This window comes from Crotalus tigris, unplaced genomic scaffold, assembly GCF_016545835.1.
Source record: "Crotalus tigris isolate CLP2741 ecotype Arizona unplaced genomic scaffold, ASM1654583v1 scf7180000024293.1627790, whole genome shotgun sequence".
NCBI classification, from domain to species: domain Eukaryota; kingdom Metazoa; phylum Chordata; class Lepidosauria; order Squamata; family Viperidae; genus Crotalus; species Crotalus tigris.
The window spans coordinates 1,193,459-1,215,613 of NW_024100466.1; the positions used below are offsets into that span (position 1 = coordinate 1,193,459).

The window sequence follows — 22,155 nt, forward strand, 5'->3', positions numbered from 1 at the left end:
AAAACTGAAGGAATCATTGGGGAACAGGCAAGGATGACTGTCGATGCTTTGAAGCCAAGTGACCCCACTTTCTGCTGAATCAACAGTATCTCTGGTGCTCAACAGCCACCGCCCACTCGCTCTCGCTCTGGCCAAATCCATGCCTTGGGGCGGGAAGGGGGGCATCTCCTGCACTATAGCTGCACAAAGCATACAAATTGACTCAGGAATCTAGGCTCCACTCCAAGACTCAGTTGCTTTCATCCCAAAGGGTGGGTTGGCTGCACAGCCAGCCTAAGCAACTCCTTGGTTTCAAACTGGTGAGCTCATTCAGGAAAGGGTGTAGCCAGGTAGAAGATCCACCCCACCCCGCCATCCTTTGCAGAGAAGAGGAAGAATCCTTGTCTGGTTATTTTAGATTTCATAAATAAATAGGGGTTATTGAGGCAGCTGATTAGTGAAATGGGAGTGAAGGCATCATGGGCATCTTGATCAATGGGAGGTTTAGGGACATTCTTGCCTTTGTGTGCACGACAATGAAGAAAGACCTTCCGCTCCATTTTCCTTTCTCCAGTGACTTTCTTTCACTGGACCACCCTATCTCCAGAGTCAACAGCCTCTCTGGCTTCCCAGTTGAGCCCCATGGAGGACATCTGAAGAGGACTTCAGTCAGATGCAGAAAATCACATGAAGGTTCAATTAAACTGATTTATTGCTATAGTCTATGCACAAAAATCTTAACTAATGGTGAGAACCTGGGTAGAGTTAGATAAGGGTCAACAGAATTCGGGGGGGGGGGGTTGGACTTAGTTTGCTTGCAGCTACGTAGGGATTGTAGGTCGATTCCTCTTTTCACTCCATCCCCCCCCCAGCTATTGCCACTCTTCCCACAAGTTTTTGGTGGGGCTCCTTCAGTTCAGACCAGGAGCACCACCAAGGGGAAGTCCCACCTAGGAGGAACAGTCAAAGCATTTCTTTCTCCTGAAAAAAAGTTTAGAGAACTCATCCACCCAATTTCTCTGACCCAAAAATCAGTGGAGAAAAAGCCACTTGTGCCCAGCTTCAAAGTCTGCAATACTTGTCCGAGCAAGAAGGAAGAGAAAAAGGCCCCAAGTGTAGGATCTCCAAAACTCAATATCCCAGGGATTAAATATTCCCCAGAAGGCCCATTTTTGCCTTGACGTTCTGGAAATGGTTTAACAGATTTCCCAAAGAAAATGTTCTGGAGCAGGAAGTATTTTGTGGTATTTTTCCAGACACAGAGCCGTGGTGGGAGGATGGGGAGGGGTGGATGGAACTTTCCAACCTGTTTTGGGGTAAAAGTGGAAATGAGTGCAGAAAGAAAGAAAGAAATGCAATTTGTACTGCTGAAAATCAGCATTTTTGTTACTGAATTTTGGCTGCATGAGTATAGGTCCATAATCACAAATATGTGGAGTTGGAAAGGACCTATAGGGGAACAGCAAGCTGAGCTGGAAGGCGGAATTAAATGTGTCATGAGTTTGAAGTCATTGTGTTGCTACAAGACAGCCAGGTCCAGCCCTCCCACCGTAAATTCCATTGACCCTTATCCAGTGCCAATTTACTTTTGACCATTAGATGACTAGATTATTATGTATAGGTAGCAATAATAGTCTCTTTTTTGTTTTGAATACAACAAATGCTCCTGGTTATTTGCATCTGACAAGATCACAACAATCATCTAATCCAACCCCCTGCAATATATAAGGCAACTAATTAAATTGTCCCAAAAGGTGCCTATCTAGTGCCTTGTCCAAATCCTACAGTGCAATAACAGATCTGTGAACTATTCTTTGCCTAGAGGTTTTTTTTACATTATTTGCAGTAAATTAAAATGAATTCCTTTTTGACATCCAGCAGCGTATCTATAAATGCAGCAAACTTTGCATTTAAACTTAAACTGAACAGCTGAAATAATTATTATATAATTATAATAATTAGCCTATGATAGTAGCTTAACTGTTGCAAGATGCTCACACAGACTAACCTCAAACAACGGCATGACAAAGTAGCAACAATGGTACATTGAAATACCTGCAAGAAGTACCAATTGCCTGCAAGCAGGAACTGGTGGGACCACTAAATAGATAAAGTAATAGAAAATAAAGAAGTTAAAGTGCTCTGGGTTTTTAGAATTCATACAGACAGCACCTGTCACATAACACCCCACGCTTAAGATCAGTTGATAAGAAAGACAAAAAAAAGTCTGGATATAGGATGTTGCAGTACCTGGAGATAGCAGAAGAGAAGAGAAAAAACTGGAGAAAATCACGAAATACAAAGACCTGTAAATAGAAGTAGAACATCTATGATAAAAGAAAGCAATTGTCACAGGCGCCTTGGGTGCAATCCCAAAACAACCGGAGCACCACTTGAACACCATTGGTGTTGACAAAATCATCATCAGTCAATTACAAAAGGCAGCTTTATTTGAAACAGCTTACATCCTGCAACAATGCTGCACCTTCAACACCATCAGACAATAACATCTGCCCATCCCAGATCCTTGGGAAGGACTCAGCAGGTGGACAAAAATGCCAAATCCAGCCTAAACATGGATATGGCTGATTGTCCATCCAGTCATAATAACAGCAGCAGCAACAATAACAAGGCAGCTAGGGATTACCAGCTTTTTATAAATTCAGGTCAATTTTCTAGCTTTTAACTGTAAAGTTTTGGCCTCTACACATCTGGGAAGAAGACCTGAAATTCAAGTAAAAGAACAAAATAGATCCGAGGGGCCTGAACTCTCTGATATTTTAAAAAATATATTGCGACCAGATTATTTAAAGACACTTTCCCTTTTTGGCATCTTCTAGATTAGAGATAGACTCCCAGGGTTCACACAAGCAGAGACCACCAGCTAGAGATGGAACTTATTTCCCCAGATGTTCTCCCTGTTTGGCAGATGTTTTCCTTACTGTTTTATTGGCTCCCACTACAAATGCCATCTGTTGAATTTTGGGGAGGTGGCTTCTCATATTCAGAACCAATTCTTTTAACCAGAGAAGGCCAAACAGCACCATTCTGACTACTATTTTCCGCCACTGTAGAGTTTTCTGTATGGTTGTGGAGACCCAATTTCACAATCAAACATGGTCCTGCTGAGAACTGAAGATCAAAACCCTGCATGGGCATTGAAGCTTCAAAAATACCTATTTCTGGGTTCTTGAGGGTACAACAACAGCTTTCATCTGCTCTTTTGGCACGTTTTTAGTAAATGGGGACTTTAAGATTTCTATTAATCCAAGATATATACCCAGTTCTACCCTGAAAGTATCACCTAGTTTCCATCCAGGTCCCTCCTCCCAAACTAGGAAATATCTGAAAGGCCACTAAAACATCTGAAGATAAAATAAAATCTGAGAACAACTGAATTCATAACTTTGTTCGTTAAGACATGGGCCAACCATTGGATGAGAACACATTTTAAAAAACAGATGTCAATTCTAGTTTGTGGCATAAAACCCCTGTAGATGAGCGATCCTATGAATTGTGCTTTTCACATTTTGTAATGCAGTTCTGGAGTCAAATACTGGATGCCAAAATATTGGAGAAAGTGTCAAATTGTGAACTTTAATGCAATTTTGTCTTTGTTAATTGCAGATCTAGGCTAAAATTGGATGGCTCAGACTGATGATTACACACACACACACACACACACACACACAAATCAGCATGGACTAAACAAAGACAGCTTATCCATTGGAAGAACATAAAATGGGTGGGTCAGCATTCTTCATCACATAGCTGTGTCTGCAGACTTTGAAGAGCCTGGGGAATGAACTGTTTCTCATCTAGCATGTAAACTCACTCCCATTTATATCCCAAATAATTAGTAAACAATTGGCGGAGCCCATGAACTCTGAATAACTCTGTGATTCTGCAGGGCCTCATGGCTCTCCTTCTCCTTCCCAGCGAGCTGTTAGATGCTTAAACAAGCCAACGGGGACCCCTGAAGGGGCAAAAGTCAGCCGGCTGGGGTGGATGCCAAGGTCTGTTTGCCAGCTGCTGTCCATGGAGCCTAACTCTTTCCAAAATAAAGCAGGTTCTTTTTTCCCAGGGAATCTATGCCATTGCCAGAAAGACAAGATCTGAATGTAGGAAAAAGAGAAAATAAGCAATCCAGTTTTTTTGCAGGAGAAGCTGGAATAAGCTTGAAGTTCTGAGATGGCTAGAAGATCTCTTCAATGGTGAGTCTAACATGGATTTATCCCTGTACATCTTTGTTCCTAGGAAGTCTGCTTTGAAATAAAATTCAGTCTGGTAGTTGGCTCATTTCCAGCTTGCTCCTGTTCCTGGATCTGAAGCCTATCTAGGAAACAGAGAAGTTTGACTCCATTGCAAACGTGGAACTTCTCAAAGGACACATACTGAGCAGGTTGATGGGATGAATGCTGCAACCATCATAAATATGAGTCACTTGCCAGGTGTCTGAATTTTGATGACATGATCATGAGGATGCCGCAATGGTTGTGTGACAACTTGTCATGTCACTCTTTTCAGTGCTGTTGTAACTTTGAACAATCACTAAATGAACTGTTGTAAGTCAAGGACTACCTGTACAAATATAATGCTTATCAATAAATAAGAACCACATGATAAGCTTTTCCCCCCTCCAAGAGCTCTTGAAGTTCTGTCGCACCAACAAAACCTTCTGTGTCCATGCAGAAGTACCACCTCAGAGGAGAATCTGCAATCTCCAGCTATCGCAGTCTCTCTCCTTAGCAATATCTGGGCCTGGGAGTGGCTTTCTAAGCAAGGCTGATTCACACTCTGTTTAGTCTTACATATTCCAAGCAAGATCCCTGAATCCAGTTTATTCCTCTTGCTCCCAACCCTTTGGATGTGAAACTGGTGCCCCCATCCCCAATCCTGATATTTTTCCAGGCAGAGAAGCTAAAGTTTGAAAAGGGACAAAGCCAAGATGGGGGACGATGGGATCTGCATTTTTTTGGTTGTTCAGAATTTCAAATGTTAGCCAAGACACAGCAGAGAGGAGATTTGGGCTGGAGCCCAAGTGGGGAAGGCAAAAACCTCCGTTAATTGGCCTCCCGATATCTTATAAATGAAGTTTGAGATGTCAGAGCCTGTCTGCCTTAAATGAAAATCAACTCTAAAAATAGATCAAATCAATTTTTTTTTTAATGCAAGCAGACAACCAGCAGATGGAATTTTCTGGCATTTTTGTGCCAAGGAAAATTTACCCCAGAATGCCAGAAGACAGCCGACTTCCTTCCCTCGAGACCCCCTTCCCCAAAGCCAGAAAAGCTGAAAACATCCCATTGTAAACTCACCGCCTGCACAAATACTGGAAGGCTTTGCAGCAAGGATTTCAATGCAAGATTTCTTCAGAATCTAGAAGGCACACGAAAGAATAATATGGCTTAGGAACCTCAGGTGCATCCAGACGGAGAACTTTTGGAACTTTTGTTTGGAAAAGCAGGATGTAAACTTCCAGAAAAAGGCATCCCTCGCTTTGAGACAGTGACCTTTGAGTGAGTCACAACATGGAGACTTCCGTTGCGATTATCTGGAGTAGCCAGCTAATTTTATTTGCATGGCCCACATATCCCCAAAAATCTCATTCCAGCTAATTCTTTTCAAGAAAAAGAACGGGAAACTTCATTTTGGACTGGGAGAAGGGTAAAAAGTTCTGAAGTCCTGTTTGGCTTCTGCAGTAAGGCAGAAGGTGCCATGGAGGCCCCTATACCTTTTTTCTGATGTTTGGCGGATCTGAAATGACTCACACATACATATACCTCTTTGCTAGGGTGGACCTAAGAATCAGGGACAACCCGCAATGGCATCAAAATAATGGTACCACGACATGATTGAGTTCCCTATATAGAACATGAAGGACACAAGGATGCCATTTGGTCATTGCCATGATAAAATGGCCCCCATGGTTGCAGATGGAAGCTACCAGTGGGGCTTACCCCAGACGCCATGTGTCCCAGCATCTTTTATCTGAAACATGAAAGAAGCACCACAGCATTGCACTATAGGCTCCGCCCTTTGGAGCATGACATACACACAAAGTAAGATGGAGTTTTCTTCAATGCCCTGGCACTGCCTGGTTCAGTCTTTTATGCTCCTTCAAGGACATTGCTGGCCCCCGCCTGCATCTGCTTGATCTACACATTTAGAATCAAATGATAAATGATGTAATTTGCCAATTGTAATATTACAATTATTTATTTACGTTTATGTATGTCCCACCTTTATTATTTTTAAAAAAATAATTTGCTTTTAATTTGCAAAAGGGAGTATTAGAGGTGACTCACAGAGACAAGAACTGGTGCTGACACAGAGAATCTGCACATAAAAAAACCAGGGGACACCTCTATTACACTGTTGTGACCACACTGTTGTGCAAAACTCACTTAAGAAATGTCTCATTTAACAACATAAATTTTGGGCTCAATTGTGATCATACGTTGAGGACTGCCTGGATGTGACAGTCCTGCAGTAGAAGCTCTGGAGAAAGGATCAGGCAAGGAGCCTCCACATGTAGGATCAAAAAATTGTCAAGATGGTGGTTTTCATTGAGCAGTCATGGATGCCATCTTGACTCTTTTCACCTCCTCTCTGTAGATGTCCCTGAATCATGCCCTTCTCTATTAGGTTCCAAAAGACCGTACACTGATACCTGGCATCCTCTCTTTAGATCTAGCAAAAATAGAAGGGAATATTTGTAACTCAGTTTGAACTGTGCAGTCCTAGGTGCTCTCTGAGCTTGGTGGATTTCTTGTAGATGTTTCATTACCAAACTAAGTAACATCATCAATGCTAGCAATAACAAAAAATATTGTGGAAAAGTGGCAAGACTCGCTAACACAGTATTGTACTTCCCCATTTGGGTGATTTGGTTTCAAAAACGAAGTGAGATGCAGGCCTTCGTAATGACATATGATGCCCCCAGCCCTCTGAATAAAAGCCACTAATGTTCTTTGCTTTTGCTAAATAATTCCTGAGCATTTCAAAGCTATCATTCAGCCCAAATCTCTCTTCCATTCGGCCAAGCCATTCAGTTCAGTGGCTGCTACTGGTCTCTTCCTAGGAGGCCCTCAGATGTTCCAATGCCGATAAATATACTGTTTCTGGCAACAACAATGCTAATTTCACTAAGTCATGAAATGCGTACAGTGGTAAGAAAGACTTACAGAGTCTATAATGCCCTGGAGAGCTTCAAAGCCATCATTCACAGGGAAAACGTGATCCTTGCTGTCAGCAATGCGGGCCAACTGGTTTTGGAGGAAAAAATAGGTGGAAAAGTGAGTCAGCCAACAAGGATGTAAGGAGAAGCTGGACACTGCCCAGAGGCAGATGACCATTGCACAAGAGGTGGAGACAGCCGTTTGTCAAGCTTTGTTGCCATTCATGTGTGTGCGGATTTTGTTTCTTCTGTGCTCATTTTTTTTCTCAGAATTTGCACTCATCACCACAATAGGATTCTAGTTTTTCCAAATACCATAGTGGGGTGAAGGGGAATTAGCAAACCCCCTTGAAGCAGAGAATTTCAATATAATAGGACAGTGTTTTGCAACCTCAACAACTTTCAGATTTGTGGACTTCAGGTCTCAGAATTCTGCCGGGGGGATTCTGAGAGATGAAGTCCACATCTCTTAAGCTGCTGAGGCTGAGAAAAACTATGATAGAATCCTGGCTGAACCTGGATCATAGTTTAAATTATTACAGGAGAATGGATCCATGGAGTCTTTAGAGGCATCTTCCAGGCTCTTTGGCAGCTGCCTAAAACCAACATTCTTTCCAATCTAATTCTTAAAGTTTTCTTTAGCAAGATTTATTGAAATATGAGGAATGGGATTGTACGTACTCCAGTAGCTGAACTGTTTCCCATTGGATCAATTTCATTTTTCATTTTCATTTTTGTTATTCCAGCCATCCTGTGATGTCTGTAGAGATGTCAGAACTTTTTCACAGGAAACCGTGAAACTGGTTGTATATCCATTTTCTGAATCTTTATCAGCCCGAACTCAACCATTACAGCAAAAACACAGGCATTTTTGACATTTTGGAGCTATATCCTGCAGATACTCCTGGACTTCTAGCTCCCTCAAAAGCAATTTCAAACGAGACTGAAAGCTGTTGCACTCAACCAAGCTTTGCCCAAATGCAAAATGACTGAAAATTACCTGAGTTTCATTGAAGTCCTTTACACCAACACAGTACACTGTGGCTCCCAGCTCACGGGACCGGTTGGCCTGGAAAGAGAGGTCAAAGCATGGATTGCAGCCCACCCAGCATAAAGAAACAGTTGTTCTCAGGCGGGGCTTCCTAGCTCCCATTCTATCTCCTGGCCCATCTCACCCACCTACCTGCCAGCTCACCGGGAAGAAAAAAACATATTCAACAGGTTAGGATGGCCTTTCTGTTTGGGATGCAACCCATAATTATGATTTAAAAAAAGAATCTTCGACTGAGGGAAGCAGAGGAGAATGCAGTTGCTTCTTCTTTATGTAAGCCTTCCTGGCCCTCCTTATACAGTACAGGTAGTCCTCGACTTACAACCATTTGTTTAGTGACTGTTTGAAGTTACAATTGCACTGGAAAAAAGGGGTTTATGACCGTTTTCACACGTATGACTGTTGCAACATCCTCATGGTCATGTGATCAAAATTCAGACACTCGGCAACGGTTGTGGTTTCCCAAAGTCATGTGGTCCCCTTTTGCGACCTCTGACAAGCAAAGTCAAAGGGGAAGCCAGGTTCTTGTAACAATTAATGTTACTAATCACTGCAATGATTCACTTAGCAGCTATGGTAACCAAATGGGGCAAAACTCACTCAAGAACTGTTTCACTTAGAAACAAAAATTTTGAGCTCAGTTGTGGTCATAAGTCAAAGACTATCTGTCCATTGGATTAAAACTTCCCCAGTTTGCATTTCCAAAGATCTGGAGACACCAGCTTGTAGAAGGCCTCTGCCATTTCAAGCTGCCACTCATGATACATTGGTTTTCTCTCCAATGCCTTTCGCACCACTCTGGATGCTCCAGGCACGGACCTTGGGCTTTAATGCCAGCAGGAATTATGTGACAGCAAGGGCCAATCAGGGGTCAGTTGGCCCCATGTCTTTATTAGGAATTAAATTTAAAAAATTGTCAGGAGCTTCTTCTCTTGAATGGAAATGATGGGGAGACAGGAGAGAGGGAATTCAGACTTCTGCACAACAATAATTATGATTTTAGAAGAGGGCTGAAATGATGCATCTCACAATGTAAGCCTTGTCCCACATAAGGCTGCTCAACTCCCAAGCATCCTAAAAGAAGACATGCCGGATAAATCCAGCCAATTCCATTCAAATGCTTCAGACAGAGAGGACAGGCCATGATAGCTCTCTGCAATCTAATGCCCTCCAGATGTGTTGCAGACTAAGAATTCCTGAAAGAATCTGGAAGGCCTTGGATTAAGGAAGGCCAAGTTATGCATTGTGGGTTTTCAACTCCAACAATGCATGGATGGATCTCTCTACCCCTGTGCTGTTGAGAAACCTTATTTTTTTAGAATACAGCCAAATTAATGTGCTCTCCCCATCTTGGAGCCCAGATTAGTCCCTTTGATAGAACTGTGGTGACAGCCCTGAAGATTCGTGTTACTGAAAAAATTATCACATCCTCTGGTTCATCCTCCTAAAGATGTTGTAATGCATCTGCTGAATCCTGAAGTATTTAATTTTTGCAGTCAAAGATGACAGTTGAGGGAAGAGAGCAGCAACATTTTCCTTGGGAAAGTCCCTAGGCTAACGATGGGAAAGAAATCCATTGGGTTTATATTTCATTATGTGCTTTCTTAATGCATGCTTCCCAGAACTGTGTGGAAACAAAATGAATGCTCACGAAGACTTGGGGGGAAAAAATAATGAAGCAGAATCTGGCTGATGGGAGATAAGATGGGAAGAAAAAAAATACAGCAACATTGAAATAAATAGATTTGTCCCCTCCAACCCTTACAAAGTGGGGATGCAAAGATGGAGGTGCAGTGCAGTTATCGGAGAGGTTTAATACAATAATGTATTAAAAGACGTGAAGTGCCATGCAAACCTCTTGTCACTTCCCAAGAGAAAAGCCAATTCATCTGCATCTTTTTACTTTATTTAAACATTTATATTCTGCCCTTCTAATGCATCTCCCTGTAAAATGAGTTTGTGAACTGTCAGACTGTGGCTCCAAGCCTGTCTGGGCAAAGTTCTCTTGTTTGCAACAGTCTCCAAAAATAAAGCTGAGTCCAGGCGAGTGAAAATGACATGCCAGTTGTGAGCCTCTGAGTTAGACAGACAAAACACTGTCTGCAAACATGTGCCATCAACCTCACTGGATCTCTCTCCCTCTCCCTCCCTCCCTCCCTCCCTCTGCAAATCCAAGATAAATTAACATATTGACCCTAAGAATTCATTCCTTTCCTTTCCTGAGAAACCCCAAGAGGTGGCTTTATCTGCAAAGGAGAAGATCTGTCAGTCTCCTCTCGCACAAAAGTGCTTAGACCAAGAAAGAGGTTATGGGCATTGTTTGATTGAGCTTCCTGTAGGAGTTGAGATTTTAAAACCAACCTGCTTCTGGATTTCCATTCCTTGGGAAGAGCAACTTTTTTGGGGCATCATTCAATTCATTACAGACTTTCAAAGCAAGGCTCCTACCTCTTGTTCAGAATAGAAGAAAAGGTCCTCGTGAAGTTCTCCATCCGTCAAGGCAATAATGACACTGGCGGTCCTGTAACCTGATGAGGGAAGCCATTCCAGAAGTAAAATTAATGATCAAGGACAATGGAACAACCAGCTGCCATCTTGCTTCACTCAGAATGCGATGCTGCTTACCTGGTGCTGTTTGCAAACTGTCATAGACATTTCCTTCATGTTTTACATACACATAGACCAGGGGTAGGCAACCTTGGCTCTTTTATGACTCGTGGACTTTAACTCCCAGAATTCCTGCGCCAGCCTGGCTCAGCTTGGAAACCTCTCCCTTTTCCCTCAGCAGGGCTGGCTCAGGAATTCTGGCAGTTGAAGTCCATGAGTCATAAAAGAGCCAAGGTTGTCTTCCCCTGACATAGATAGTCAGGTTTGCGCAAAAGTTTATACAAACAACTAAATGTTTAATATGGTGGTTAAATACAGTGGTTAGAAACTGAGTTCTAACCTTGAGCACAGATGTTGGCTGCAGGACTTTGGGCCAGTCCCCCTCTCAGGCCTGGGAAGAAGCGCCAATGCCAAACCACTTCTAAAAATGTTGCCAAGAAAACTGCAGGGACTCATCCATGTGGTCACTGTCAAGGGCGGCTCAAAGAAGAGAGCCAGTTTGGTGGAGGCACCAGACTGGAAACTGGGATTCTTGGGGACCTGGGCAAGCAGTTGCCAAGAGTCCAGAATGACTTGAAGATGTGCCAACACACGCCCACATGCACATTTCATAGGAAAGCAGATGTAATTCTGTAGTGAATATGTTAGCATGTTTTCCAAAGCATCCAGCTTATCTAACCTATATGTTTACTTTTGGGATACAAACATAAATGATTTTTAAAGTATAAGCAGAGGTGCATGAGTGATCATCTTAAGAAAAGAAAAAAGAAAAAACAAAGAAAGTCCAGTTGCGTCCTGAAAAAGCAGCTTTGGGACAACCATGACCTGGATGACTGACAATCTCCATAGACATCTTGTTGGATAATTGTTGGATTCAACTCTTCTACCTTGGCACACCCACAACAGCTCCACAACTTAGCTGTGATCAAATCTTGAAAGAATCCTGAACTTTCTTTCCCTGCGTGCTTAAATGGATGCAATCTGATTAAAGAACTGTAAATTCACATCAAGCTGAACTCTGCCTCACCTTTTATTAAAAATTACAGATGGGATGTACGAGAAACAATTAAAGGCTGCCATTTTCCCCAGAGTTGTACATTCATTCATTTTCCATGTAGCCTGACAGCAAGAGGGAAGCCTTGGGATCGCTTTAGGCCCATCATGGAGAAGAGACAACATATTATCATCCCAATTACAGCATGCCAACTGCAGAGAAGGCAGAATTACTGCCCAAAGGTGTTCTTATCACCCCAAGATTGTTATTGTGATCTGAGCGTGGTCTGGGCTTGTCTGTGGTCCGGGTTTCAAATGATCCCACCACAGTGAAGAAGTAATTAAAGTTAATTTGGCTGCTGCTGTCAACCTGAGTCATGCATTTATACTCATGTTAACATACTGCTGTTATGAAAGTGAAAATAATCTCAAGAATTCTGTCTGGCTTTTATACCCAAGGCAGGATTAGAACTCTGGGTCTCCTGCTTCTAGCCTGGTGCCTTCTCTACTAGACCATAAAGGCAAACATTGAAAACCAACTACTCAGATTAATCTAGCAAACAGGATTTTAAAAAAAATGGAAGAGGATTTAAAAGCAGCAAGCAGAGAAATGAGGGGGATGGGTTATGCACCACTGTTTAATGTGCTTCCATTTCAAAGTAGATTTCTGTTTTTTTAGAAAAGTCAGAATTGCAGAGCAATCATCTACATGTGTGGGCAATGTGTAGTTTCCCCATGGTGGATCTAACAAGGGTTTGTCTTAATAGCAGCATTTTGAATTGCAAGAAGATATCAAAACTATGTTTTCACACTGCAGATGTGTGATGCCACAGAACCACTAATCAAACTTAGATACTCTGAGGTCTGCCCAGGGTTTTCTGAGTAGGAATGTGGAAGAAATAAAAAAAATAAATGAACAGAGTTGTGTTTCAACGGCTTCAAATGTTATGGAACCCAACCCAGTAGAGCTTACTTCTGAATAAAAACAGAACAGAATAATTTGGTCTCAAACTTCCATTCAAAAACAGTTAGAAATCCAATAAAATTGAGGCTTCCAAAACACTGTTATTAACATTTAATGTAGAACTTTATTGCATTGCCCTTTGCAATAGTTAAGATGCTCTGATAACATTTCCGGACAACCAGTTTACTTTAGCAAAGATTCCTGGCAACCTTAATGAAAAGTTTTAATACTTGAACATTCAGAGGTTTTATTACTTCCTGTTGTTCTCCACTGGGAAGAATTAATGCTGGATATCCTGCAATTTATTTTAGTGTCAATTTTGTTAATTACTCATGCCTTTCAAGTACGTGTGTCTGTATGTCTATATGTTCATTTAATATCAGAATACCATATTTGCCCGAAAGTAAGACCTACTCCAAAAATAAGCCCTAGCTTAATTTGGGGGGGGAGCAGGCCTAATATAAGAGCTGCCCCCAAAATAAGCCCTCATTTTGGGGCAAGACACACAGCTAAAAATCAAGCTAGGGCGGGTTGGCAGGGTTGGAGCTTCCCATTGCAGCCAGGCCTCCCATGGATCGACACTTGCCTCGCTGGAAGGAGCAGCTTCATTCTGCAGCTGAGAATGGAGCTCCAGCCTGCATTTCTCAGTCAGAGGCCTTTCCGGAAGGCCTCTGCAGCCAAGAACGGCGCTATGGATTCAATCCGGAAAGGCCTCTGGCTGCGAAATGCAGGCTGGAGCTCCATTCTCAGCTGCAGAATGAAGCTGCTCCTTCGGCCACAGAAGAAGGGGGCCGGCTGGGCAGGGCTGCTGGTGCCGCTACTGCAAAGTGAGTGGAAAACACACACATGCACACAAACCGAAAATAAGACCCGGTGCCTCTTTTGGAGGCCAACAAAACACTAAGACCGGGTCTTATTTTCGGGGAAACAGGGTAGCACTACAGGTAGTCTTTGACTTATGACCGGAATTGAGCCCAACATTGCTGTTGTTAAGTGAGTTTTGCCTCATTTTACAATGTTTCTTGCCACAGTTGTTTAGTGAATCACTACAGTTTTTAAGTTAGCAACACTGTTGTTAAGTGAATCCGGCTTTCCCATTGACTTGGCCTGTCAGAAGATCCCAAAAGGTGATCACATGACCCTGGGACACTGCAACCATCCTAAGTACATGCCAGTTGCCAAGTGTCCAAATATTGATGTCCCACATGACCATAGGGATGCTGCAAAAGTCATAAGTATGAAAAACAGTCATAAGTCACTTTTTCAAGGCTGTTGTAACTTTGAATGGTCACTAAATGAATGGGTGTAAGTAAAGGACTACCCGTAATGTGTACCAAGAGGGAAATAGATTGATTTAGAATAATAACAACTATCAGGGAAGGTCAACTGCAAAATAATGAAGGAAGACGCTTAACAAATGAGCAAAAGTAATAATGACCACTTTATTGAACGTATTCTTACCTTGATCATTTTCATGATAAATTTGCTCACTGGCCTAAAACAGAACCAAAGAAAATTATTAGGATGCAATGCATAGATAAAGTATAGCTTCAATTACTCGTGGCAAGAATATGGGGCCACACTGTGAAGCAGATAAGTTGGGGACGGGATGGGCGGTTGCTATCCAGCCACAGAGCAAAGCAAAAGTCAAGTGGGACATTGTGACCCTGAAATTGGAGCCCCATCCCATGTTTATGTGCATCCTGTGTGGAAAGCATATCAAAAACTGGCTGGAGATTTGATGGGATGGTAGCAACCATCATCTTGCTGCCTTTCACACCTACTTCCTGTAGATGCTCCGGCCCAGACTGCCCTCTGCATCTGGCACCCATCATAAAACAAAGACTCAATTTCTTTGCTCTTATTTACCCTTTTAAATCCTTCGTGCATGTAGGTGTCTCCTCCAGGCAAGACCTTCTGAAGATCCTCCAAACCTCGACGGATTTTTTCTCTGGAACAGCAGAAGACACCAGCTTTGGTTAGAGAGAAAGTATTTGCTACAGGCAAGATAGGCATGCCAAAGAAGTCACAGCTCTGAACTCTCTCATTGTCTATTTGAAATAAAACATTTTGCAATGCTGTGGTGAGAGAGAAACATTGAGGAAAACTATTATCTCCAGGCAAGACAATGTACGGAGACAGCCAGAACGGCAAGATGGCTGATAACTATTTTGCTCTCTAGGCATAGGAAAAGTTCTCTTTCTTAGGACTCCCATCTTTTTTTCTTTATTCTTTCCTGCACAGTGCCTGGCAACCTGCGAGCTCCATTTCCGGAGTCCTAAGAAAGTCTAAGGGTAGGAAAAGGGGAAGACAGCTGGATTGTTTCCCCTGAACTTCACCATTCACCAATATCTGCAGAAACATGTATGGGAAAAGTCTGATTTGGGGCCATCTATTGCAGTTCCCAACAAGTAAAGAGGTGTCAGATTTGCCAACACGTGCCTTTCTCCCTCCTTCTTCCCTCTTCTTTTCTTACTTTTCTAATGCTACTGCACTAAAGGGTGGAAACCTGACTTGTGGGGGAACAAAGTATGCTGTAAGAGACAAATGCAATTATATTTAGGGAGGAAAAATGTAGAACATTTCTCTCTCTCTCTCTCTCTCTCTCTCTCTCTCTCTCTCTCTCTCTCTCTCCTCTCTCCCCCTTTCTCTTCTCTTCTCTTCTCTTCTCTTCTCTTCTCTTCTCTTCTCTTCTCTTCTCTCTCTCTGCCCTTCTCCCTAATAAGGTGCCTCTGAACAGGAGGACGTATGGTTTGGAAGCACCAAATCAAGGGAGAACTTGGCTGTGGTCATTGACAGCAGCATGAGGCAACTGCTAGACAGGCTAACACAGTTCTTCTGGACACAATGACAGGAGGAAGGCTTGTTAAAGCACGAGAAGCTGTTCATGTGGAAAATGAGCACAGTTTGGACCCCTTCCTACAATGATGCTCTTCAAAATAGATATCTTCTATCTCTAGTAGTTGTTGCTGTTCTTAAGAACAGCAAAGTACTTATTTTGGCTGAATATAAACATAGTCACTAATAAATCAAAAAATTCTCTCTGGGTAAAACAGGACAGTTGTACAACTTTTCAAAAAAGCAACATAACCTGTTTTCAACATTAGACTGAAAATGTCTGATTCCCTCCTCAAGGCCCTCCAAATCCATTCTAGGGATCATTTGGGGTCCTTGAAAGACGTGGTCCTTAAGAGATGAGGTGCCCAGGCATATTTAATATGATGCTCATGCTTGTTACCCAGGTTATAACATCAACATTTGTGTGCAGAGTAACAGCTAGGATGGCGGGTCCTAGGACAGTAATACCCCCCCCCCCTCCTTCTTACCTGTCTTCTGTCAGGTCCATCAGGGTTGAACCTTGAGTGGAGAAGACAATAAAGGACATTCTCAACTGGGGGCTGCAGAAAGAAAGACGGCAAAATGAGGACCGACCTTCCTTCCTTCCTTCCTTCCTTCCTTCCTTCCTTCCTTCCTTCCTTCCTTCCTTCCTTCCTTCCTTCCCTCTCTCAGCAAAACATGACAATATTCCTCTATCCACTTGAATGTGTGAACTACCTCTACTGGGTATTCACAAAAGGTGGGGAAAAAAGTCAAGATGGCAGCTGTGACTATGAAGCCTCATCCCTTTTTATGTGCATTCCATGCGTGGCTGCCTCTGCAGATTGTATAAAATTTTTGGTGCTGCTTGTAGAAAGAGATCCATTTCTTACATCATTCTGAAGGCACGCTTCTAAAAATGTAAATTAATCTCAGGGTCATTTTTTGGATGCTCTACTCTGAGCAGAGCCAGGGATTTATTTACAGTACTTAATAAGGGCTTTTATTCCATTTCAATGAAAAGAAAAAAAAATCAAGATTTACAAAAGTAGTTTGCAACCTTGAACAAATCTTGAATAATTCTCAACCCCTCACCAAATCCCAACTTTCCTATCTTAGATCCTTTTGAAGACCTTGTGACAACTCAGTTAAAGTATACGTGATTGCTTACTAAGACTAGAACCCAACCTTAAGACTCAGAACTGTGGCAATTTTCTTCCTCTAAAAAAACTAGACCTCCTTGAAAACAATAAATCAGCTTCTGATCAGTTCCAGGAGTTTCTGCCCATAAAAACAGCAGGAAAACAAACTATTTGGAATTCTTTGAAACTTGTGTTCCCTTCATTCCATTAAGAGGAAATCCAGTTCAAGGCAACAACAAAAATAACAAAACAAAGTTGATGTTTTTCTCAATTATTTCAAAATTGCTCAGTAAGTTTCTTTTAGCTACAATGTTACTGCAAATCAAAGGAACAACAAGGTTTTAAGAGGGCAAACTTGACTCAAGACAAGGAAAAGAATAGAATAGAATAGAATAGAATAGAATAGAAGAGAAGAGAAGAGAAGAGAAGAGAAGAGAAGATTCTTTATTGGCCAGGTGTGATTGGACACACAAGGAATTTGTCTCTGGTGTAGAAGCTCTCAATGTGCATGCAAAGCAACAGACTAATAGTAATCATAATATGATACCAATAAGAGGGAGTAGTAGAGAAGATGAGAAGGATAATAGTAGTAATACTACAGCCATACGAGATGGGTAAATATAATTAGACATAAAACAATACCGTCAGTATTAACTGTTCAGCAGAATGATGGCTTGAGGGGGGAAAACTGTCTCTGTGTCTAGTTGCTTTGGCATGCAATATCTTATAGTGCCATCCAAAGGTGAGGAGTTAAAACAGTTTATGTCCAGGATGGGTGGAGTCTGTAGATATTTTCTGAGCCTCCTTTCTGACCCATGCAATCTGCAGGTCTTCGATGGAAGGCAGGCTGCTTGCAATTATTTTTTCTGCAATCCTAACTATCCACTGAAGTCTGTCCCTATCCTGTTTGGCTGCTGTACCAAACCAGACAATTATATAGAAGTGCAAATGACAGATTCAATAATTCCTCTGTAGAACTGTATCAGCAGTGCCTGGGGTACTCTGAACTTTCTGAGTTGACGCAGGAAGAACCTTCTTTGTTGTGCCTTTTTAATGATGGTTCTAATGTTAGGTGTCCATTTCAAATCCAAAGAGATTACAGTACAGGACCCAGAAACCTGAAGGATTCTACTGCTGATACTGAAAAGAACATCTGCTCGATTTTCTTCTAGTTTACATCATGATTACGGTAGACATGAAGGCTATAATCAACAAACTTCAGTATGTTTCCTCTAGTGAATCCTATGGCTAGAGCAGGCCCCACTGAAAACTCTGGCCTTTACTTTGGAGTAAACATGCAGAGACTGAAGGCAGATGTTCAGCCCACTGCAACCCATATCTTATGCTGTCAGCTGGCTATAACTTCTTACCTTATAAATTTGTGAGCCAGATGTTCCACAAAATAATAGATTTCACTCCAGTGGTGTAGGACACTTCCTGATCTGGAAAAGAGATCATGCCAGAGAATATTGACTTCATTATAGAAATGTTTGGGTTGCTATTTTTTTAAGGATGGTTTTATGGAGACATTTGCTTTGGGAATGGGCCCTATTAATTGATATAATAATCTGTAATTTTTGAAACCATGAGATCGGCTCATGAGTGGTGTAATAGTGCTCTTTTGGGGAAGAAGCTAGAAAAAAAACATTTTTTGTTGTCTTTTTAAATATATACAAGTCTCTCCATGTGCATTGCTTACCTATCCCTTCTTCATGTGAAAACTGCAAAGGGTCATTATTGCAGTAAAGGCAAATACAAGGCAAAATATATCTTGACATGGCCAGTGAGTGAACTAGAATCATCAAGGACCTGCGCGGGTGTTGAAGGAAGAGGACTGCAGAGGATGGAAAAGAAGTGGGATACCTTTATCCGTAGGGTGGCGGGAAATCCAAAAAGGCCAGAGGGAGGTGATGGCAGTCAAGCCCCACCCATGTTGAAGGCATGTTGACATGGCTCATAGATACAAAGGGGCAATGTTGTGTTTGTTTGTTTGTTTTTGTTGTTTGGCATTGTCCCTGGACATGTAGTCCTCAACTTATGACCACAACTGGGACCAGAATTTCTGTTGCTAGGCAGTTAAGTGAGTGATGCCCAATTTTACAAACTTTTTTCCATTGGTTGTTAAGTGAACCACAATTTTTAATTGAATTCGGCTTTCCCCATATATCTTTCTGGACAAATGGTTGTCCAGTCTCTTTTTGAAAACCTCCAGTGAAGGAGCACTCACAGCTTCTGAAGGCAAGCTATTCCATTGCTTAAATGTCTCCTTAGTTCTAGGTTGTTTCTCTCCTTGGTTCGTTTCCAACCATTGTTTCTTGTCCTGTCCTCTGATGCTTTGGAAAATAGGTTGACCCCCTTGTCTTTGTGGCAGTCTCTCAAATATTGGAAGACTGCTATCATGTCTCCCCAGTCCTTCTTTTTATTAGACTAGACTTTTCTTGAAAACCCCCAGCTCTTTTTTTGCTGCATCCACACTGTCCATCCATTGTTCATATGTGTTAGCCTCCAGCCCCCTAATCATGATGATGATGATGATGATGATAAGGATTCCTTGGGCCTCATTGAAGCAAGAGTCCTTGAGCTGCTTCTCATAGAATCCTAAGGCTGGAATCAATCTTGGAGGTCTTCCAATGACTAGTCCAACCCCTGCTCAAGGCAGGAGATTATTCCATTCCAGACAAATGGCTGTCTGGCCTTTTCTTGAAAACCCCTCGCTCTCTTTTTGCTGCATTCACACGGTCCATCTTTAGATGTTTTGAAATGCCATCTGAAGCAGTTATTTCAAGCTGCATTTGATGTCACAAAACAAAGCCTGCCAATTATAGAAGAACCCAACAAGCCTTTTCTTGTTCAAAAATATTTCTTTAAACTTGATTATTCAGCATAAAACTCAAGATAATTCACTATAACATGTAAAAGAAATTGGGTGTTTAGAAATGATAGATTGTTTCACCTTCCATTAATCCAAATAGGTCACCATTCTCAACTGCCTTCCTTCTTTTAATCTAATAACAGGAGTCAACGTAGCCAGATTTCTGTTTTCTGACTAATCCATTGAATATATTTGGCATATAAAGGTCTGCTAACCCAAATTGTGTTTGAGATCTCTGCAGAGAAATTAAACTGAAGTTCATCACATATAGAAAAAATAGTTGTAGGATTAAACCACAGTTTGCTTTTCTGCTTTGTAGAGTTTACTCAAAGTCCAAACCAGTCTGGAAATAAATCCCCTTTTAGATTTGCAAGGCAGGTCATTCTGATGCATCCACACCCAGGAAGGGATTTGCTGGGGAAAGCAAAAATTCCAGAAGAATTCACTCTTTTTTCTTTCCTGTCCGGAAGCATCCAGAGAAAAAATCAGGAGCGGCAAATTAAGAGAATTATGTAATCTACAAAATTGATGCAAAGACGTTGTGATGTGTGCAACATGAGAAGAAGAGATTGGACAGCCACTTGTCTGAAATGATATAGGGTCTGCACTAACCCACGCTACCTCTTAATATAGATCACAGAAGAAGACGGATAGCAAATTATTTTGAGTCATATAAATAAGCAAGAATGATAAGCCACATCTGCAAATGGGTGAGAATAGAGCAATTTCAACTTCTCTCAATTTCTAATTTTATACCCATTTTTTTCAAAATATACATGTTTAGTTTTCGCAAAAAAGTTTGCCCTAAATGCTTTGTGATTAAGGTGCAGATTTCTTCAAATAAAAACTACCTTTTTTTTGCAATTTTATATCTGTATACATTTTTTTACCAAGAATTGCAATAAATCACATTAGCTTTATGATTATGTGCATTTTAGTAATAAACACGTCTTTGTTCGCTCCTTGGAAATAGCGGTCCTCAAACCCCAGAAACTCAGGGTACTACAATCCCTTGCTCAGATCCTGGCTTGTGAGTGAGATGTCCCCAGGGGAAGCTCAAAAGCAGCCAAGATGGCCGTGGCGATGATGCAACTGAAAAGGCCATTTTGACTTTTTTGACCAACCCCAGTAGCTGCCCTTCCTTTGAGATCTCTTGTACTAGATTGCCCAAAAAAGCTTCCACATTTTGCTCCCTTTGCAGATGAGGACGAAAGCTTGATTGATTTTCCACGGTTTTAAGCAAGAGGCCGGAAGCAGAAGGGAAGGACACGGCCTGCCTCGGACCCAGTGACCAGAGGGGCTGCGGATGAATTCAGGGGCTGAGCTTCGTCTCCCCGGACGAAGGATTTGTGTTCTGGGTGGTTTCTGAGTTACACACCACTTCTTGAATTCGCCACATAACTACATCTTGAAGCTTTTTTTCTCCGCTTGGAACAAGGATCCAAACATCTAAAATTACAGCTCTTTTTTCCATGAGATCTTCCCACACAAAGCCTTGCATAGAAAAATGCCCCCCCCCCCTCCTAGGTTGCATACCGGCAAAGAAACGGGGGGGGGAGAGTCATTTTGAGGAAGATGTTTTCCCTTCTGAATACTGTGCCCAGATTGAGCGAAGAACTCAAAAACTCAAAGATTTTCGCCAGAAAGAAAGGGGGGGGGGGAGATTGCCACAGCTAAAGGGATTAAACATTTAAAAATGATCTGGGAATTGAGAGTTTGTGTAAGCTAATGTTGCATTTTGAAGCAAATGATTTATCTTTTCCTTGCTTTTGATTGCTCTGTTGGCCTTTCCATCAGCTGCCTTAATCACTCTTTAAGTGAACCCAATGAACTATTGGTTTTATTGATGACGGGGCTATCTGTGGCTTCACATGTGTGAATTTCATGCCTATGTATGAGAAGGGTCTTGAATGCAAAATGTTGAGCACCCACTTTGCTTTGGAACCAACATGCAGATGGAATGTTAGTGTCAACGCTGCTAACATTGGATATTCTTGCTTTGGCAATATATGGAGATGCAGCCATTTTTCTTTATGTTTTACTCTTAGAGTTAGAATTAGATGATACTGGGGGGGGGAGGAGGAGAAATGTGCATGGGAGTTTAGTTAGACATAACAATAATGTATAAGGGTGAGAACCAAGGTTTTTTTAAATGAGATGATAAGAAATGGCAGAGAATGTGATTTATGACCGTTAATTAGAGGAGGGAGTTGTGCTTGGATACTATGTGCTCAGGGGAGGGAATTCAGATTTTGGCTTGGCCTATGTACATGCAGATGCTATGCTACTTGAATAAAGATTCTTTAAGGTAAACAATGCCTCAAAGTTCTTTGAAGAGTTTCATCTGTCTGGAACAATGACAGTTAGTTAATATTTATGTTAACGTTTGTGGGGGTGAACACGGGAACATTATATAAGCAACAGTTTGTCAGCTTTCATTGCGCTGCAAGGAGGAATACGGTTCCAGGACACCTTGTGGAAAAGAAATGGGGAAGGACCATTTTCAAGCTCAGGGTTCAAGGCTCCATTCAAAGGAGGAGAGAGTAGGAA

General features: G+C 41.8%; 1 protein-coding gene across 4 annotated transcripts in view; it reads right to left on the reverse strand.

Moving 5' to 3' along the window:
• Positions 1-22,155, reverse strand: part of ANTXR1 (ANTXR cell adhesion molecule 1) — a 69,827-nt gene that overhangs the window by 43,440 nt on the left and 4,232 nt on the right. For all 4 annotated transcript variants that reach the window (XR_005554417.1, XR_005554418.1, XR_005554419.1 and 1 more), the window contains exons 2-9: positions 18,104-18,175; positions 16,101-16,172; positions 14,644-14,725; positions 14,236-14,269; positions 10,659-10,738; positions 8,160-8,228; positions 7,167-7,247; positions 5,298-5,358 (exon numbers count right to left, since the gene is read on the reverse strand). Coding sequence is in view for 1 of the 4 variants with exons in the window: in XM_039324264.1 (XP_039180198.1) it covers positions 5,298-5,358; positions 7,167-7,247; positions 8,160-8,228; positions 10,659-10,738; positions 14,236-14,269; positions 14,644-14,725; positions 16,101-16,172; positions 18,104-18,175 (551 nt within the window). In the remaining 3 variants the exon portion in view is untranslated. The remainder of the gene's footprint in view (positions 1-5,297; positions 5,359-7,166; positions 7,248-8,159; positions 8,229-10,658; positions 10,739-14,235; positions 14,270-14,643; positions 14,726-16,100; positions 16,173-18,103; positions 18,176-22,155) is intronic.